Raw genomic sequence first — 18,991 nt, forward strand, 5'->3', positions numbered from 1 at the left:
CGGTTACTTTGCAACTTCACATGGTAGGGTCTGGATTCCGTATGATCTTCGTAGGCACTCCAGAGTACTCCGTATGTATCCGGATGATCAGAAGCCAGGATAACCACATGGTTACATACTGTGTGCATTGCGTATCTATCTGATCCTTGAAAAAAGAAAAACCGCTGGGATCCACGATGTCCTAGCAACCAACCACAAACGTATTATGACTTACTGCTTGTAGCTATCGGTGTATCCAAAAATGATAGAAACAAAATTAAGACATCCATTAAAACAATTGAGCCATTGAACTCCGCCCAGAGATTTCATGCGGGTCCCCGAAGGTCATAATACAGTCTAGGATTGAAATCATAGAAATGCTTGCATAGAGCGGCCCTAGTCATCTTCTTCATCTTCCTCGTCCTCATCCATTCCCTCCGCAGCAGTTATTTTAAAAGTTGGATCCTGATCGACACCAACATAGCTGTCGCTCATCAGATAAAGAGTGAGTTCGTGCTCTCCGGGACTAGGCACGATGTATTCTAGCTTGATCTCCAATTTCTTCCCAACAGTCACTCGTTTGATGGCAAGCAGACTACTTGTCTTCTCTTCACCAACCAGCAGCCACCAATTTTCTGCTTTCTTTCCGGGATAGAATGGCGCTGAAACCGTAGTATCGGGTTCTTCTTCGTCCGTTTCCCGCTCCAATTTGACCTTTATATACGCTGGCTCCCCGGCAACGATGCTATCCTCATCCAAGAGTGTGAAATCTAAATCGATGCTTGGATATTTGTCATTTGTGAATGCCGCGACCTGGGCAAGTTGCTTGTTATCAAGCCCAAGGCGCTTGATTAAAGAAGCATAGTCCTTATTCTCTGTTGGGTCCATGGCTTCCATGAACTCGAAAATGTCTCGGATCCTGCGTGAAGGGCCATAGTTAGTTACTGATGAACTATCAGGGAACTGGAAGGGGTAGCTATACTTGAACTCGTTGGCGACTTTGATCGCCTCGGGGCCAAAGTGTGGAATTTGCTTCAATGGGCTGTCTCTGTCCCACATTGCTTGCACGACCATCTGAGACATTTCCATGGCGTTCATGGCATTCAAATGACCTTCAGAAGAGAGTACGTCGACGCAGGCACTAAGAAGATTAAGAACTTTGTCTAAGATGACCTCCAGGTCTCTTCCTAGATCTATAGGAAGCTGCATTCGTGAGAAATGCGCTTGCAATAGGACAAACGCCTTGAAATGAGGCGAGTCATAAGTTGGCTCAGACATTTTCACCGGAACACGATCGTATATGCGACGGAGAATATGCTCTTCATGCCGCCGCACCTGGATACTCTCGAATTCGGTGGCAGACGTAACAATTTCGAGGATCCCTTTAAGTTTCGTTCGCGCAGTCAAGGAAAGGAGGAAAGTTTGCATCGTGATGAAAGAGATATTGTAATATGCAGCGATCATAGCCGCGTTAAGGGGCGACACCGTGTCGTCCTCCTCATCTAGATCGATAATCCTCGCTTCTGCAAGTTCCTTCAATGTATTTTCCACAAGCTCGGACAAAAACGCGCTAAGGCCTTCATGGCTCAGGTCACTTAGCCCGTAATAGCTCGGATTTGCCAAGAGACGTCGATAAAAGTAGGTATAGGTCATCCAATCCACGGCATCCTGGGTAGAAGTGATAGTCTTCGTGCTAATCTCTGTCACAAAGGCATCGTGTAGATAGATTTGTAAGTGACTTTCCATTGGCAGAGCTTCATTGAGAAACTTTTTATAGTAATCCCGCCTTACCGCAGGGACCATCAGCACGCCTTTCCCGCTCCTATCATCCAACGGACGGGAAGCCCTTCCAAACATTTGAAGGATTTCGCTAACTGGATAGTCGATATATCTATGCTCTCGGCCATCAAAGAACTGAGTATTCATTATGATGACAAGGTGGGCTGTGAATTCGATTTCCCAGCACACATCCCGCGAGGCTAGCATGACCTGGATTGCGCCAATGTTGAACAGATGAGAAACGATACGCTTATCGCTTTTGCTAAGTGCCTCATGGTAATAACCAATACCGTGAGACAAAGACTCTGCCAAGGCCCGCTCGTCAATACGTTCGAGTAGGGGTGCAATTTGCTCAATTTCGGTATGGAGAAACCGATCCTCAGCATCATCCGCGATACAAGCAGCCACTAAATCTAAAGCCGTTGAGCGAGTTTGTTTGCGAGTAGGAACGAACACCAACGCAGGTTTGGAGGGAGACAGCTGCAGAATAGACGAATAGGCAGGCCTTGCCATCGCAAGCATAAGCGACGGAAAATGGGGGATAGTGAAAGACTGGAGATGTAGCTCAAGAGGCACTGGCCTGGCATGGGGGCTGAAATTGTAAATAGTGTGCTTTTTAGCTCCCAGCCACTCCCCGAGGTCGCGCGCATTCGACAGCGGGACACTTAAACCAACAATACGAAGGTTACTTTCTGTCTGGAGGGCGATGTAGTGCATTCGGGAAACCACCACTTCATATACGTAACCGCCTTGGCCACCTAACATATGTAACTCATCTGCAATAAGTAATTCGACGGCTTGGACATTTTTTCGGCGCTGCCATAGCCGTGAAACCACATCCCATTGAATAGGTGTGGCCAGGACAAGGTCTGCGCGATCGAGGATTCTAAGATCCGCCGTAGTCTCCCCGATAAGTTTTGAAATCACCTTGCCGCCGCTGATACTTTTGAGTCTACCTTGCCAGTCAACGAGACGTTGATCAACTAACTCCTGGAAAGGAGCAATGTAAACCGCTTTTCCAGCACCGGGGTTCGCCCAATGGCGAAGCAAAGCAAATTCAGCGCACACCGTTTTCCCGCTACCCGTGGGTGCCCCGACGAATACATTGTCGTCAGAGTCAAATAGTGACTTGAAGACTTGAGTCTGAACCTTGTTGAAATGCTCCCAATTCGGGTACAAGGCCTGATACTCCGGTCGTTTTAGGGCTTTGATCGGCACTCGTTGCATATCCAACAGCGGAGTATGGGGGGGGAATCTTTCGGGAAGAATCAGCTTTTGGAAAGCCACGGCAATTTTAGTTTCTGAATGCATCCAACGATCGGAAGACAGCGAGATAAAATAGTTCGGAGGCATTGGCTCAGTTATGGGCACAGTAAACTCCACTAGATGTTCATTCATCTCCCCGGTCGCAAATTCCCTTCGAAGCACAAATTGATCGTAGAATAGTATGTCTTCTCCATCGCAATCTTCAACGATAATCCAAAAGCTCTCAGCGTTACCATGTAGTAAATCGTCCCAGACAAAGTTTGGCGTTATCGTAAGCTCAACACGAAGCATGGAACGCGTCATTGGCTGCACCTGAGCTTGCATGTCCAGGCGAGGGAATTTTGCAACTAGGTCACATACTGTTCGGCCGGCCTTGGGCATGCCAAGTAACTCCCCCATCCGAGGAGGATCAAGATCGAAATAGCTTGACCACGGGACGTCAATTCGCTCAGCTTTCTGAATGATTTCACGAGGACAAGTTGGGAACTGGCGAAGAGGAGACATTGTTGGCCACATCCGTTTCTCTGCCATTTTGCACAGATCGAGAGCCGTTTTCGCGACGGACGACCAGCCTTTCCTAAGAGTTATCTCGAATATTGCTCGAAGAATGCGACCAGCAGATTGCGTGACGTAAACCATGTCCGCCATGAGAGCGAGGCCTTCAAGTTTCAAACGAGAAATGAAAGCTTGCAACAAAACATTGATTTTTGCGTGTGGCTCTTCGATACCCTCCTTTACCGGAATAGGGACGCGACCCAGCAACTTTGCCAGCTCTAGCTTCTCGTCTTGGCGAACTGGAATATACTTGAACTCGTCGCTTAAAGAGAATATACGGAAGAGGTCAATGGTTGATATCATCGATTGGAGGTGACGGTTATAGGTAAGCATTGAGTTGTGTGTTATATAATAATGAGAGGCAATCCGGCCGAGTTCCGTAGACTGAAGCTTTCCGCTTTGCTTGTCGTATTTGACGAGACCGGCATTCCCGAGCACAGTGGCTGCCGAATGTACTAAATCGACGCGCCTTTGCTCAAGGGCTGCATCACCCTCATAGTCCGCGCCGACGCTATAGAGGCCTGGAGAGCGCAGCATTCTTACGAATAAGTAAGTATATCCCAGCCATTCAACGCCCTCGTCGCGGCTACGGACATTTCCCAGCACAACTTCTGCGTTCAAATTATCCGCAAGTTTGCTCATCAGCTGACTTTCGATCGGTAGTTGCTGATTTAGCAGTGACAGGTAATATTGTAACTCTCCCTGTGTTGTGATGATGATGCCTTCACCGAACGAGTCGTACTGTGGTCGGCCCGCTCTCCCTAGCATCTGTAGGACATCTTGAGGGCTTAATTCAACCCAGCTTCCCTTCTCTGGTGAGTAAACTTGAGTTCCTTTAATGATGACAGTATGGGCTGGAAGGTTAACACCCCACGCCAATGTTGCAGTACACACAAGAACCTGCAAGCTGCCATCTGCGAAGAGATCCTCAACGGAAGTTCTGTCCACCTTACTCATACCGGCATGATGAATGCCAAACCCGTACGGCATCAAGTCTTTCAGTGACGGGTCGTTCACGCTTTCGGCTTCCTCTGCTAAGATAGCCCTGCTTGCCGCATCGCTGCGCAAAATCTGCCCAATGGTTTCCATTTCAACAGCTTTATCCCGTATATACCTGGCGGTCTTTGCAGTATCTTTTCTCGAGTGGACGAATATTAACATTTGGTTTTTGTTTGTTCCAACCTGTTCAAGGACTTTGTTATAGCAAACATCGTTCATAGTCTTCAGTTGCTTAATGGCCTTTTTCTCGGTCACCCCAATGAATTCTTGCTTTAATGGACATGGCCTATAGGAGCCATCAAAATGAAAAAGACCACTGATAGGATCAACGCGGAGAAAACTGCCGACATCACGGTAGTTTGGTAACGTAGCGCTGAGTCCAACAAGACGAACTGGATCTCCAGTCTGTTCAGTCCGCCGAATTGTCCTGCTGACTATACTCTCCAGAACTGGGCCTCTGTCATCGTGAAGTAAGTGGATTTCATCGATGATTACCAGTCGCACAAGCCTCGTGTAGCTTGTATCCGTGGCCTTTCGCGTGACAATATCCCACTTTTCTGGCGTCGTAACGATAACTTGAGTCTCCGCAATTTGTTGTTTTGTCAGTTGGCGATCTCCTGTGAGTTCGGAAACCTTTATACCATAAGGTTCCAACCTCTTTCCAAAATTGCCGACTTGTTCTTGAACCAAGGCCTTTAAAGGTGCAATGTAGACGATTTTAAAATCGTCAAGCATGATTTCACCCGTATCCTGATTTCGGTTTTTGCCAATTTCACGTAACATTGCAAGCATAGCGACGTTCGTCTTTCCGGAACCTGTTGGGGCGCAAACGAGCATATTTCCATCTCCGTGGAATGCCGTAGGGAAACACTTCGTTTGAATGCGGTTTAACTGTCTGGCGCTTCCAAAGCCAATCCTGGCCCACTCAGGAAGCTCCGAGGTTGGAATATTCGGCTCATCCCCTGGTTCTCTCCTTGCCTTGGGGGCAGGAACATGAATCTCCTCGTATCCTTTAAAGGTTCGCTTTGTTGAGCCTTGAGGAAGCTTTACATTCGGGTTTGTCATCAGATGGTTGCCCTGGTCAAAAGCTAGATCTTCGAGGTTAATTAATTTCCGAGGTTGCAGCCCGCCCATCAACATGGCATCCTCCTGTTTGGGCTTAACATCTTCGGCGCCTGTTGGTATATCAACATCCATTAGGTCAACCTTCATCTTCTTTGCGGCTCGTTCGGATCCATCTTCATCTTTCCCTCGTAGTTCGTTAAAAATGGAACGATGGCCAGCTTCAATCATGTCTCTTTCGACAAGCTTTCTAGCATCGGTATCTTCCGCAACTCTTCTCCATTTAGTTATCCATACTACCCTGTCCCGATTGACGACTAGCTTCGCCACCAGATTTGGGTGTTCATAATCAAAAAGATCCATCAAATCGTTCTCAACTTCTCGTAACGGTTTTTCTGTCCCGTCTTCCGATAATTCACTCATGATTCTAAAAGCTTCTTGAGATTTCTCGTGTTGTATGTGGGCATCAGCATATACGGAGCCGATCTGTCGTTGAAGCCAGTACGCATCGATCTCCCGAACGGGGACTAACTTCGTCGTGATGTCAGCCTTAGTTCCCGACGATAGCTCGTTATCTCCATCTAAAACCATCTGGTCATCCGCAGAACTTATTCCATCAGGTGTCCTGTCGGCTGTGGAGACGGTCGTATCTGGTCGATCCTCTTGGTCAGAGGCTTCTTCTCCCTCGCAAATATCGACATCATCTCGCACTTCTAAATCCGCTCTGAGGCCTTCTTCTTCTTCGTCCGACTCATCAAACACCACAGCAACACCTTGGCGCTCATCCAATTCCTCACCATCCTCGGCACCCTCAAGAGCCGTTCTGTTTTCCTCTTCGTCGTGCGCGTCATAATCGGTTATCTTTTTGCCCAAGTTTACTAGCTCATTAAACTCCTTGGGCCCCATAGACACGCCCACGAGGTCGTCAATCTCCTTTTTCTTGTCGAAATCCTTCATATTGTCGTCCTTAAGCACCTCCAATATGGCGTCAGCAGCGCTTCGAACAACCTCGTGTGGGACATCCCCAAGACTATTGGCAGTCATCGTAAGAATAAGGTTGTAGGTCTCTCGAGTGGCCAGAGTCCTAGGTCTATACTTAAGACCCTCGACAAGAGCGTCGGCAGCAGATAAAATGCCCACTCCACGCAGTTGAGCTTGGTCCCCTCGCTTTCTTTTCTTCTGTTCCCTTTGTAAGACATCTTCGCCTTCTCGAATAGAGCCACGTTCGACGTCCTTCAGACCAATCTGCTTTTTAGGCTTCGGAGCTTCTGAAAGCGCAGAGTGCGTTCCCATGTCCCTGATGCTAATCCGGCCGGCAAGTGATTCCGGGTCACCCGTAACTTCATCTGTTCGGCGAGTGACAAAGCGTCTATCCGCCTGGAGGACCAGGTTGGACATCGCCGAATATTTGTATTGCGACACATTGTTTGGGTCCGCCATCCTCGCGGTCGTCTGACGATGGGTTTCTCAAAGGACAAGCTGAGATTAACTGGGGGATATTAATCTCCACATAGGTTCGTTTTATTAGAAAGAAAGATCATCCATCCGCTGTTTTATGCACTCGCAAGCCAGCGGTGGAGGAAGTCAAGAAAAGCAGGTAGGTTATCGACGGGACTGCACCGGCTTGAGTCGAAGCAATTTGCTTTTAGGGCGAAGGCGGAAAAATGTGGCAATAACGCGCTAGTCAGCTAAGTTCGCGAGTTCGCCCTATGAACTTCCCCAGCTCAGGGCCTGGGTAACGAGTTTGGTAGTTAACCCAGTCAGTCAGTGTGTTTTAGTTACATAAGCAAAATCAATCAAGCGCATCCACTTCGCCCAAAGAACGCGTTCGCTCGCGTCTGAGCTGGGCCAGGATTTCACCCGCTCACACCAGCGTTTTCAGGGGATGATGAGGGCTATCGTGCGCAATGCCCGAACGTTGAGAGTGCCGCCTTTCCGGCATTCCCCTACTAGCACCTTTTGCGCCTTGTCCGGACACGAAGTGTTTAGCCGAAGTGTCATCCGCCAGTCATCATGCCGAGGGGCGAAGACGAAAGCCTCCATAAAGCTCAAGGACCTCGCTCAGGGTCGCCTGGGATCACTTGAGCCCCCGTTGACAGCGACGAATGACTCTCCTCAATACCCTTCCGTCATTCAGGGCGCGAAAAATAATATGCTGAAGTTCAAAAACTGTGTTTTGTTGACACGTGTGGGAGGCTTCTATGAGGCAAGCAGTTCAACCTCTATCTTCTCACTTCCCAAATACATATCTAATATGGTGTGCAGCTATATTTGGAGCAAGCAGAAGAGTTTGCGCCTCTCCTTAACCTGAAACTTGCATGCAAGAAGACAAGCGGAGGGTCTGTGCCAATGGCCGGATTTCCTTTTTACCAACTTGACCGTTTCCTCAAAATTCTAGTTCAGGATCTGCAAAAGTACGTCGCAATAAGTGAGGAATTTACAAACAACATAACAGAAAAGGCCAAGTCAGGTGGCTTGATGTTTGACCGGAAGGTCGCCAGAATTGTAACCCCTGGGACTCTTATTGATGAAAAATTCATGGATCATTATGAGAACAACTTTCTTCTTGCTTTATATGTCAACACTAGTGATATGCAGAAGGAGACAAAAGCTATGGCAAGACCTTCCCCCGACCAGCTCTTCAGCTCAAGCCATTCCCACCCTGTTGGCCTGTCATGGCTGGATCTGTCGACAGGCGACTTTTTCACTCAGTATACAACCCGGCTGATGCTACCATCGGCGCTCTCCAGGATTGGCGCCAAAGAGATAATACTTGACGAACGACTCAATGATTCCCTCAAGCAAGAAATGCAAAATTTAGTAGGGCAGGATCATCGTCTTCTTACATGCTTCCGCTCACAAGATATTAAACCCATGTCCGACTGGAGTGAATGCTTTGAAACTCCAATTCCACGTGAATTGGCGGCAACCTTCACTGTGGAAGAAACAGCAGCTTGTCATATACTCTTGGAATATGTTCAGGTTCAGATGCAAGGGGTGGGAGTGAAGCTACAGGCACCGCGTCGCAAGCATCTAGAGGAGACAATGGCTATCGATCGAAACAGCCTTAAAGGGCTCGAAATACTAGAAACTGCTCGCGATGGGTTAGGAAAAGGGAGCCTTTTACACGCCGTCCGAAGAACGTCAACCAAGAGTGGCGCTCGGCTCCTCAGAGATAGGTTAAGTACGTATTCATACATCTACCCAAACGTTATATTGCACGTGCGTATTGAACAAATTGCCTAGCTTCGCCTTCGGCGTCCTTGCCGGTTATTAACGAGCGTTTGGATCTTGTATCCGAATTTATTGAAGACATCGAGTTGGAAGAAAGTATTACTAGCCTTTTGAAACGAAGTTATGACGCTCAAAGGCTCGTGCAAAAATTTTCGTTAGGGAGGGCAGACGCAGATGATATCTTATGCTTATCAAGGGCTATCGATGCATCAAGCCGAATAAGGTCTGTCATACTGGAACGGTTGGAAAATAATAAGCAGGCGGAAAAAGTGGGTTCCACGCCTCGCAGAACCCTGTACTCAATGGTCGAGCGGCTTACCATGCATGGCCCGGAAGCCCTATCAAAACGAATACTACAGACTATTGACGAGGAGGCTTTGTTACGGAAGCAGCGCATGGAGGAAGAGGATGCCGCAGATGCGGCAGCTCTTGCTCACGAAGTTATTGCAAACGAGGGCTCACCTGAGGATCTAGAATCTATGCCCAAGAGGGTCAAGTCCCAGAGAACAGGCAAGTCCAAGGATCTAAGTGATTCAGAAGCTGATGAACAAAATTCTTGGATTATGCAGCGTGATGCAAGTGTCACCTTGCAAAGGCTACACAAGTCTTTAGAGTCACTATATGCGGAGAAGGCATCGTTAACGGATAGATTGCGTAAGGACTCAAAAACAGCTAGCTTATGTCTAAAATGGACTCCTGGTTTAGGTCACATCGTGCATATGAAAGGCTCAAAGGCCATGGCACAATCTCTTGATGTTCTTGGAGTTCATCGCACCGTTTCATCTTCAAAATCGACGCGCTCATTCCATTTGCCGTCTTGGACGAAGCTTGGTGCTCGGATCGATGAAATGAAGCTACAAATTCGTTCTGAGGAGCAGCGAATTTTCAAAAGCTTGCGAGAGGATGTCATTCGCAACCTAGTCAAATTGCGCCGGAACGCGGCAGTCTTAGACGAGCTCGACGTGGCATGCTCGTTCGCTTCATTAGCTCGAGAACAGCGGCTGACTCGACCAATTTTGAATATGGGGTATTCCCATAAAATTATTGGGGGACGACACCCTACCGTTAAGCTTGGACTCGAAGAGAAAGGGAGGCCATTTGTGAACAACGACTGTTTCATAGGCGGACAGGAGAGGATATGGCTCATTACGGGTCCAAATATGGCCGGGAAAAGCACATTTTTACGGCAAAATGCATTGATAACTATTCTCGCTCAAGTCGGCTCCTTTGTACCTGCTGAATATGCAGAACTTGGGATGGTTGACCAGATCTTTAGTCGTATTGGTGCTGCTGACGACCTCTTTCGTGATCAGTCCACCTTTATGGTTGAAATGCTTGAGACTGCTGCGATTCTAAAACATGCTTCGCGACGGTCATTTGTGATAATGGATGAAGTGGGTCGAGGAACAGCACCCGAAGACGGCATCGCCATAGGATTTGCATGCCTCCAACATTTGCATGATGTAAGCAAGTGCCGCACGCTGTTCGCAACGCACTTCCATTCTTTGGCGGAGATGACTTCTAATTTTGGAAATTTGGGCCGCTATTGCACGAGCATCGTTGAGGACACGGATGGATCATTTTCATTCATCCATAAGCTGCAACGAGGCGTGAACCGGAACTCCCATGCTCTCAAGGTTGCCCGCCTTGCCGGTGTGCCGCAGAGTGTTATAGATGTAGCGGAGGCAGTATTGAACGACATATCGCTGATGTCGTCACAACCAGAGGCTAGAGAACGCGAAAGGAGCGCAATAGTGTCGGTCAAATCATGAAGCGACACCCTCTCCGCCTTCATTCCGTCCGCTTCATACAGACCATATCGCCAGCGATTAGCTCCTACAAGTGGTGCGCGTCCACACCCTTCGTGCAACTTCGAAGCGGCTCGTCGTTTCTGGAGGAGTTAATCGCTTCCACGTCTATCGGATGTGGGCACAGGGCATTATATTTACACGATGCAGCCCGCCGTCCCGTCGAAAACAAGCGATAGACCCATCGTTACGACTCCACTCTGCCAGAAACTCTTCGGCCCCATGTTGTCAGAGGCCTTAAAGACGCTATGTTCCCACGGGATAAAATTCGCCTTCAACGATGTATATGATTGTCTTTGCATACCGGATTAACCTACTATACTAGACCTTGCGAATAACCATGGACCAAATCGGTTTTACTCGCAGACAGACACTTGTCGCCTACAACCTGGTTTTGGCTCTTTTAGTACCATGCTCACGTCTTAATAGAAGATAATGTGTTGGAAGCGGGCGTTTCTAGGGTTATGGATTATCACAAGCCACTAGAGACATGTGGCACTGCCATTTAGCTTTCTTTCGCGAGTAGAACTCGCCAATAACCATTATCATTTGCGTTAATTGGGGTGGTGAAAGCCATGAATCAGAGCCTTGCCCGGCTTCTCTGGTTAATGGCAGGGTCTGGGATACCCACGGCAATTCCATCGAAAGTAACAATTTGACAATCATCGTCTTCGACTCCATTCATAAATTGAATCACAACAAAATCGATCCTCTTCTCGCCCAAGACCACCATTGGAGCATGCCATGTCCCGGTTGCATACGTAATTGCCTCCCCGGGCTTTGCGATAAATGCCTGCAAATTTGACAAATCCGGAGGATCCCGTATGGTAGCGAGGTCTGCATGGTCGTCCTTCGCTTTTACTGTAGCCGTAACAGTTTGGCCAGTTAAACTAGGCGCCACAATGATCAAATAGATAGCATCGTTACGTATTGTCGTAGAGGGGCTGTTGGTACTCGCATCGCGCGATCCATTGCCACGGCCTCGAGAACTAGTAGAAAGAGGAATAAAAGTCTGTGATGTATATGGATGCCTCTCCAAGACCCGTACATCAAACAGTAACCTTGCGGACGAATCTCCGGATTCCCGCAATTTCCGAGGGAAACATGAGAACAGACTTATACGCGGTGAAGCTGGCTGTCGAGCCTCCCCACCGGTGCCGTAGCTGTTTTCCATAGGTGAGACAGGACTGTATTTTATTGCATACCCTTGATTAACGAGGGTTGGCTCCGTGGGCTTCGAGGGCAAAGAGGGAAGATGAGAGGGTGCAGCGACCAGGTCATTTGGCAAAGGGGGAGAGATCACTGTTCCATAGGGTGCGAATGACTTGGAGCTGAGGGTTGATACGCCTATCATGGCTGGCTTTGGACCAGAGCTAAGGAATGGGAGGTGCATGATGAGAGCTTGAAGTAACCAACGCAGTTCTCGAGGGAATTAGTTGGTTATTGGAATTGAATATTGCTTGTTATTCACGGGGACAAGGCTCTTCGGATTTGAAGATTCTACAGAGTAGTTAAGGTAGTTCACCACTACTTACTTACTTACTTAAATGAGCCACACCACTAAACAAGCCAAATGTTCCACCACCAAAATTCCTCCAATGTTCAACATTCAATATGCCACAACATGGTCAACAATGCATCAATTAGGCTTGCAATTGAAGATCTTGAATCACAAGAGACCCCAATTATGCTGTGACTGTGAGAAAGTACTCAGTCAATCAAGAGACCCTGTGCTGACAGCATAAAGACTTGCAACTTGCTCAGAATAAAGTGACCTCCTGATATAAGAACAAGCTTTCTGATATACAGAAGATAGAGCTTCTGAATTATATAAACAAGCTCTCTAGTCACAGTCTTGTCATTACATCTTAGATTCTATAAAATATTGTACAAGAGATGACAGAAGATGTAGAGGGTTGAACCTCTCTACTCTTCTCAGACTGAACTCTCAATAGCATGCCATGTAGGAGACCTTCACACTATTCCCCTTTTGGCTTAGCATCACACACAAATGTTGTGAATATATCATACATACACTTGCCTACCATCTTTCTTCTCTCTCTCTTCAAGCAATACATTTATGTATGCAGTCTAGAGCATGAGCAATCAAAAGAGCTAGGAAAGGAAGCAAGGTGCTCCCAACATCTCTATTATAGAAGCTGAAGTTCGGGATATTTGAAACCCCTACTGGATTATATAGATATCAACAAACTGAACCGTATAGGACTAAAGAGAATGGAGTAACCGAGCAATCAAAACTCCTAAGCCATCTAGAAACCAATTTCCAAGCCCTAATGTGAAAGGGCCTTAGTAGCAATGTGGCCATAGACTAGGTGGAATAGCGGCCGAGGCATATTCCTCCGGTCATCGAGGTTTGGCAAACGGACGGAACGGTGCTAAAATTATTCCTCCCCAACGAACGGCTCGCCCCGAACCTTTCGGTCCGACAACTGGGGGGGGGGATAATTTGGCGAACACAAACGAGGAATCTCCCGCCGGCCGATTCAACAGAAAATTTCTTCAATAGAAAATCTCTTCCTGAATAGCCGGAGCCGGCGAAATGCCGGCACCGCGAAGTGTTCCCACCATAGTGTAGAATATATATTTGGATCGTAGTGTTGTGACTCAGTAACAAGCAAGTTCCAGAGAGGTAATCCATCGACAGGTTCCAAGCCCGTATCAATTCTGCCGTCCCAGTCTGGCTGTAACCGTGTTCAACTTCGGGCTGTCGTGGGGTTCCTCACAATAGCGCCTTGTCCATTTCATCCGTCTCCGGGGGAAGCTGGCTCCAAAGCGCGGCTCTGGCCAGGCTGAGACTGGCTCAGCTTCCGCTCCCCCTTTTCGGCAAGTCGACATCTAGTCTCCCTTAATCCGCAGCCCTTAATGTTATTGGAACGCCTGTAGAGGGATGCCACGACACAGCTTGCGTTTGACTGGTATGAGCTCGAATGAGTAGTGGAACTGATGCCATTCCTGATAGAAGTTCGTTGGACTGCTAAGAGCCCCGCCCCTCCGTCTCCACGCTCACGGCGGCGCCTGAAGAGGGCGAAGATGCGCGCGCAGCTCATTTCTGATCCACGTGACTTCAGACTGTTTCCAAGGCCATCCCATTGGCTCCCCAGCTCAACCCCTTTCTCACTTCAGAGACAACCAAGAACCACAATCCTTTGCTCCTTATACCTCCAGCCTATCACCCAATGCGCTATGCTGGTCAAACGCCGGCTTCTTCGAGAGGAGATTACTTACTCTGTGGCCAAAGACAAAGATGTGAACATTCTTCACCAGCTGGACTACTGGCCACAGCGAAATCGCTTCTTCCGATACATTAATGCTCACCGTGACCTTGTCGAGGAGCTGGTCTCTCATCATTTAGGCATCCCGTCAAGCAAGTGTCGCGCAGCAGATATGGTCGATTGGATGAATGGGAGCTTCAATCTCTGCGTTCCTGTTAGTGTGGAGGGTTTCAACCGGGTCATAATTCGATTTCCACTCCCTTATCGAGTTGGTGAGCGTCCATGCCCAGGCAATGGGGATGAGAAAGTCAGGTGCGAGGCTGGAGCTTATGCATGGCTGCGGCAAGAGTGTTCTGAGGTGCCAATACCAGACCTTTACGGGTTCGGTCTATCCACTGGTCAACGCGTAAGCTTTTCATATCCTTGCGAAAGTCATACATGGTGTGTCTAACATGGGAATAGTTCACACATATTCAACAGCTACCATTCCTCCGTCGTCTTTATCATAAATTCCTTCATCGGTGTTCTTCTCTGCTTGGATTTCCAGTTCCCACAAAATTTGTTCCACATAAAAATAACCTATCCAACACTCTACCGCCATATTTGGTCATCGAATATATCGAAAAATGGGATATGCTTTCAACAGTATGGGATGACCAGGACTCCGATAAAACACTACGAACGAATCTCTTCCGTGGCCTTTCGAAGATAATGCTTTGCTTAAGCCGGGTTTCTTTCCCTAAAATTGGGTCATTTGTTATTGACGACAACGGTTTTCTGTGCCTTGCCAATCGCCCTCTTACGATTATGCTGCAAGACCTCGAGAATGAACACATTCCTGTTGAAATGCCGAAGGATCGAACATTTACAAGTGTTGATGCATACGTCAACTCTCTCCTCCTATGCCACGATAACCGCCTGGCCTTTCAACCTAATGCCGTCAATGACGAAGCTGATTGCGTTTCCCAGATGACTGCACTTGCTCTGATGAGGTGCATACGACCCCAGTTTTTTAGTGGTCGGCTGAATCATGGACCTTTTGTTTTTGCCTTGACCGATCTTCACCCGAGCAATATTTTGGTCGACAAGGAATGGAATATCAGATCTATCATTGATTTAGAATGGGCCGCCTCTATTCCGTTAGAATTCATAGGACCCCCCAGCTGGCTCACTCGTCAAGCAATTGACTGTATTGATGGTGATGAATATGATGAGAGGCGGAAAGAGTTTATGGATGTATTTGAAAATGAGGAAAAAGATTATTCTGCAAGCTACAACATCCGGCGAGCGCTTGTCATGCAACAGTCCTGGGAAAAAAGAACATTCTGGTATACAATGGCCTTGCGAAGCCCAACTGGAATGCACTCCGTCTTTTATAACCGGCTTCAGACCTTGTACGAAAAAGACCACGCCGAAAATACGGAATTCTTTCTCATAACTTCTAAATATTGGCGACCGCAAGCAAGACAATTCATTGCCTCCCGAGTAAAGGACAAAGAGCTATACGACAAGGAACTCCGGGGGGCGTTTGAGGAGCCTGAAAAGTGTTAGCACAAAGACCTCTTTTTCTTTAGCTCTTTCTCCGCCATCATGGTTCTATTTTCCCCAATTTCTTTCAGATGAATACTGACCCCGAGTGGCATTGATGCCGCTACCCACTATTCCCTTTTCCTTTTCCCATTTCTTTGTCACTTGCGCCCAGGTTGCTACCTTCTTTAACAATATCTCGTTTCACTGCCATGAGCAAATTTGCTTTTGCCTCCTTCGCACGGTTTTCCTTTGCTGCCTCCGCCGATGACGATAGTTGCTTTAAAGTTTTGAGGTCCGTTCTCAACCCAACCTTTCCCTCTTCAACAATAGGATCTTTATAATCTTCGGAGGAAATAGACGAACGTCGGTCCGTCATGATATGATGAAGGATGAACTTGGACTGGTTTGGTGGGTTCCTTGGTATTGATGGTTTAAGTAAGCAAATCCCATCCTTCTGAATTCAGAGTGTTCAATCACTTTATATAACAGGAGTAGGAAAGATATGGCCCCTCCGAGCAGACAACCCTAGCATGAGGCTCCTTTCCTACAATGTTAAGCTGAGGATGCTCTTGGCCCTCCCCCACCGAGTCCCGAGCTGACACGTCTCTCGAGCAGCACCCAATCAGGATATGGCAGGGTTCTCGCGCTCGGACGAATCTCAAAAAAATATCATCTACTTCCCCACTCCATGTCTCGAGGGGAAACTGACTGGCACCAAGAGTTAGGAAGGTGGTGCTACCACCCCTCAGACCCTGTACTCATACTTCAGGGCTGGCATCCTTTCACAGCTCCAGGATTCATCTGATGTTCTCCCAGATAATGCCGCGTGATACCAAGAAACCCCATGCACCTGAAGCTCCCCAGGGTTCCATTGTGTGCTGAAAGCCACACACCAATATCTCACAGAGCATCTGCTCTGCATGGGGAAGCATGCTTGGCCAATGCTGCTGGGCGCTGGCCCACCATGCCTTCATCAGGAGACAGTGCTACTTTTCTGGAACAACAGGATTCCCCTTCATCAGGGATTTGGAAAGCACGGACGATCTCATGCCACCCCTGGTTTAATTTTCCTGGCATTGACGTGGTTGCAACCCATACGTTTCCACCTACTCCTAATTCATTCCATTTGTGTCTTGTTACCCAACATCTTGTATTTGACTTCTTTTCCTCATGTGCCTGCTTCTGTTTCCTTCTCCTGTTCACTTAACTGGGACTTTTTGTTGCTGGCCTGGATTAAAGGGCCTTTTTTTTGTGGGGCAGAAATAATTTCCGGCACGGGCTGAGGCTTACTGAACGTTAAAGTGAATGTCTTTCACTCGATGGGCCACTTTGTGCCATGTAATGTGAGGACCTGCGCATTTCCCGACCCGGCCTAGCGCCCCGGCGCCTGCCCGCTACGGTCTCTTTTCTTCCCACGCCATCCTCTTCTCTTTTTCCTCTCTCTCTCCCCTCTCCCATGTCGCATGCCGCCCTCCCCGTCCGGCGCCCCGCCCCACTTCGGTTTCGCCCCTCCCGGCTCCGCGGCGGACCGTCCAGCCAGGTTGTTCTACCTCGCCCCCTGGACTGTCCGATCGTCTGCTCTCGCGCGGGGGCAGTGTTCTTCACTTCAATTGTCGCCTGCTGCCCGAACCGGCAGAGGCTTGCAGGACAGGACAGGACAGGACGGCCGCTGATCGGGCAAGCAGTTGCGCATCTTCAGAGCACGGACATGATGAGCTGGTGGTGTTGTGAAAAGCCGCCTGTCGCCCGATCAGAAGTCAACCCATCGTCAAGGTAGACCATAGTGGAACTGTATAGCATCATGGGAATGAGAGCAATCAAATTAGATGGCCAGCGCAATGTGGAGGGTTGTCTGGCTGTGGCAGCCGTGAGCCGCGGAGAAAAAAGAATTGTAGGATCAGCCATGGCGCCAGGCAAGGAGGGACGACATGGGACGCGCCGAAAAAGATGTTGAAAGGGAGGGTAAAGAAAACAGGGTGATGTGAAAGACTAACCACAGTGAAAGGTTCTCCTTACAACGCCAGGATGACCCTGTATCTGAACTAGCATGGTGAAGGGGCACTAGGCCACTTTAGGAAATCAGGACCTCCCGCCATCGCTGCATACATTCATTATAGCAAATCTACCTCGCTATTCTGGCCCCTTTTTTTTGGCAAACATCAACAAAGACACTGTGAAATCTCTTTTCTTAGCGGCCTTACGAGCATGTGCTTGATGAATCATCTTTGATTGAAGTAAAAACACCTTGCAAATTGCAAAGATAGTGATAATGGCCCCCCTGTTCAAGAAGCTCCGAGTGTGTACCCTCTTCCATAATCTTGCTGTCATTGACTACAAGTATCTGGTCAGCCTTTGCGATGGTAGAAAGGTGGTGCCTGTGGGAATAGTTAGCAGCATCGGCAAGTCAGGCCGGGGAAAGGCTTACGCGATGACCATCATAGTCTGACCGGCACAAAGCTTCGTCAAACTCTGTTGAACGCGGGCTTCTGTCTTGCTGTCCAAGCTGCTAGTGGCTTCATCCAGGAGAACAATGTTCGGGTCTTTGATAAATGCTTGTGCTATTGCAACCCGCTGCAATTCACTGCTGGAAAGCTTTTTCCCGCCTACTCCTACCATGGTATTGTATTGATCGGGGAAACCCATGACTGTGTCATGAAGGGCAGCAGCATCGCATGCATGTGCAACATCATCATCAGTGGCATCAGGTTTCGCAATGCGAATATTCTCTGTGATAGTGCCATTGAAGAGCTCGCTGGTTTGGGGCACAATCCCAAATGTTGCTTGCAGACTTTCAATCATAACCCCGGTGATGTCCTGCCCATCAATGCAGATAGCCCCGGCTTTCAGATCATAAAATTGCAGGAGCAGCTTAAAAATCATTGATTTTCCTCCCCCCAATTTTCCAACAATAGCCGTAGTCTGGTTTGGGAGCATGTTGAAGGTCATATCTTTCAACACAGGCTCTCTGCCATCATAAGAGGATTGAATGTTTGTAAACTCTATCTGACCGCCCTTAAAATCAAGCGGCCGGGCTGTTGGTGATGGTTGGTTCCTGGCGCAGAACTTCCATCAATGCTTCAGTGTCAACTATGTCCCTGATGATACTCCCGAATCCGTTCGCGAGCGTCTGGATAGGGCCAGAGAGTTGAACCCAATAATGGAACAACATTACAAAGTGGCCAATTGGCTTGGCACCCGAGGCAACCTGGTGCGCCATGATGATGCAGGCTGCCATATTCCCCAATAGAAGGGTTGTTGATTGAACAGTGCTTTCTATACTGGTCCATAAACCCAACATAGTTTTAAATCTCAGTTGAGTTTGAACAGTTGAATGGAACTGGGATTGTTCATGCGGGATGTGGTTGAAATATGACAATGTTATCCAATGCTGAATGGATTCAAATAAGAAGGTGAACTCATCTCTTTTTTTCAAATTCCAACCTCTCTGTCTGTTCCCCAGGTGGCGAATAATCTTGCTAGATGTCCACGCAAATATCACCGCCACGGCTGAGACGATCAACGATATGTAAGGGCCAAAGAGATAGT

At 48.1% G+C, this 18,991-nt stretch overlaps 6 protein-coding genes across 6 annotated transcripts; 2 read left to right on the plus strand and 4 right to left on the minus strand.

The window, feature by feature from the left end:
- Nucleotides 1–103: 103 nt before the first annotated feature.
- On the minus strand, nt 104–7,242 carry CIMG_10882 (pre-mRNA splicing helicase). Its single transcript, XM_012358933.1, has 2 exons — nt 962–7,242; nt 104–898 (listed from the first exon to the last, which is right to left on the minus strand). Exons 1-2 carry the CDS (start codon nt 7,078–7,080, stop codon nt 376–378), a joined length of 6,642 nt encoding a protein of 2,213 aa, XP_012214356.1. The 5' UTR covers nt 7,081–7,242; the 3' UTR covers nt 104–375.
- Nucleotides 7,243–7,491: 249 nt separating this feature from the next.
- On the plus strand, nt 7,492–10,646 carry CIMG_02179 (DNA mismatch repair protein Msh1; the record flags this gene model as incomplete). Its single annotated transcript, XM_001248407.2, has 3 exons — nt 7,492–7,846; nt 7,906–8,824; nt 8,887–10,646. The coding sequence occupies exons 1-3, from the start codon at nt 7,526–7,528 to the stop codon at nt 10,644–10,646; spliced, it is 3,000 nt and encodes a 999-aa protein (XP_001248408.1). The 5' UTR covers nt 7,492–7,525.
- A 616-nt stretch (nt 10,647–11,262) lies between these two features.
- On the minus strand, nt 11,263–12,075 carry CIMG_02178 (ureidoglycolate hydrolase; the record flags this gene model as incomplete). Its single annotated transcript, XM_001248406.2, has 1 exon — nt 11,263–12,075. One exon carries the CDS (start codon nt 12,073–12,075, stop codon nt 11,263–11,265), a length of 813 nt encoding a protein of 270 aa, XP_001248407.2.
- A 723-nt stretch (nt 12,076–12,798) lies between these two features.
- CIMG_12712 (uncharacterized protein) lies at nt 12,799–13,709 on the minus strand. The gene has a single exon (XM_004445640.1). The coding sequence runs from the start codon at nt 13,339–13,341 to the stop codon at nt 13,012–13,014; it is 330 nt and encodes a 109-aa protein (XP_004445697.1). The 5' UTR covers nt 13,342–13,709; the 3' UTR covers nt 12,799–13,011.
- Nucleotides 13,710–13,857: 148 nt separating this feature from the next.
- On the plus strand, nt 13,858–15,754 carry CIMG_02177 (uncharacterized protein). The gene is made up of 2 exons (XM_001248405.2): nt 13,858–14,321; nt 14,378–15,754. Exons 1-2 carry the CDS (start codon nt 13,887–13,889, stop codon nt 15,464–15,466), a joined length of 1,524 nt encoding a protein of 507 aa, XP_001248406.2. The 5' UTR covers nt 13,858–13,886; the 3' UTR covers nt 15,467–15,754.
- Nucleotides 15,755–17,642: 1,888 nt separating this feature from the next.
- Nucleotides 17,643–18,662, minus strand: CIMG_02176 (ATP-binding cassette; the record flags this gene model as incomplete). Its single annotated transcript, XM_001248404.2, has 3 exons — nt 17,643–17,820; nt 17,871–18,477; nt 18,551–18,662. The coding sequence occupies 3 exons, from the start codon at nt 18,660–18,662 to the stop codon at nt 17,643–17,645; spliced, it is 897 nt and encodes a 298-aa protein (XP_001248405.2).
- Nucleotides 18,663–18,991: the final 329 nt, after the last annotated feature.

This window comes from Coccidioides immitis (genome assembly GCF_000149335.2).
Source record: "Coccidioides immitis RS genomic scaffold supercont3.1, whole genome shotgun sequence".
In the NCBI taxonomy this organism is placed as follows: domain Eukaryota; kingdom Fungi; phylum Ascomycota; class Eurotiomycetes; order Onygenales; family Onygenaceae; genus Coccidioides; species Coccidioides immitis.

Bases quoted from the DNA above. Each gene is read 5' to 3' on its own strand.
- CIMG_02177 (XM_001248405.2), top strand. From the start codon at position 13,887: ATGCTGGTCAAACGCCGGCTTCTTCGAGAGGAGATTACTTACTCTGTG. The intron at 14,322-14,377 runs GTAAGCTTTTCA...ACATGGGAATAG, and splicing joins GTCTATCCACTGGTCAACGC to TTCACACATATTCAACAGCT.
- CIMG_10882 (XM_012358933.1), bottom strand. From the start codon at position 7,080: ATGGCGGACCCAAACAATGTGTCGCAATACAAATATTCGGCGATGTCC. The intron at 899-961 runs GTATAGCTACCC...CCCTTCACGCAG, and splicing joins AAAGTCGCCAACGAGTTCAA to GATCCGAGACATTTTCGAGT.
- CIMG_12712 (XM_004445640.1), bottom strand. From the start codon at position 13,341: ATGGATTACCTCTCTGGAACTTGCTTGTTACTGAGTCACAACACTACG.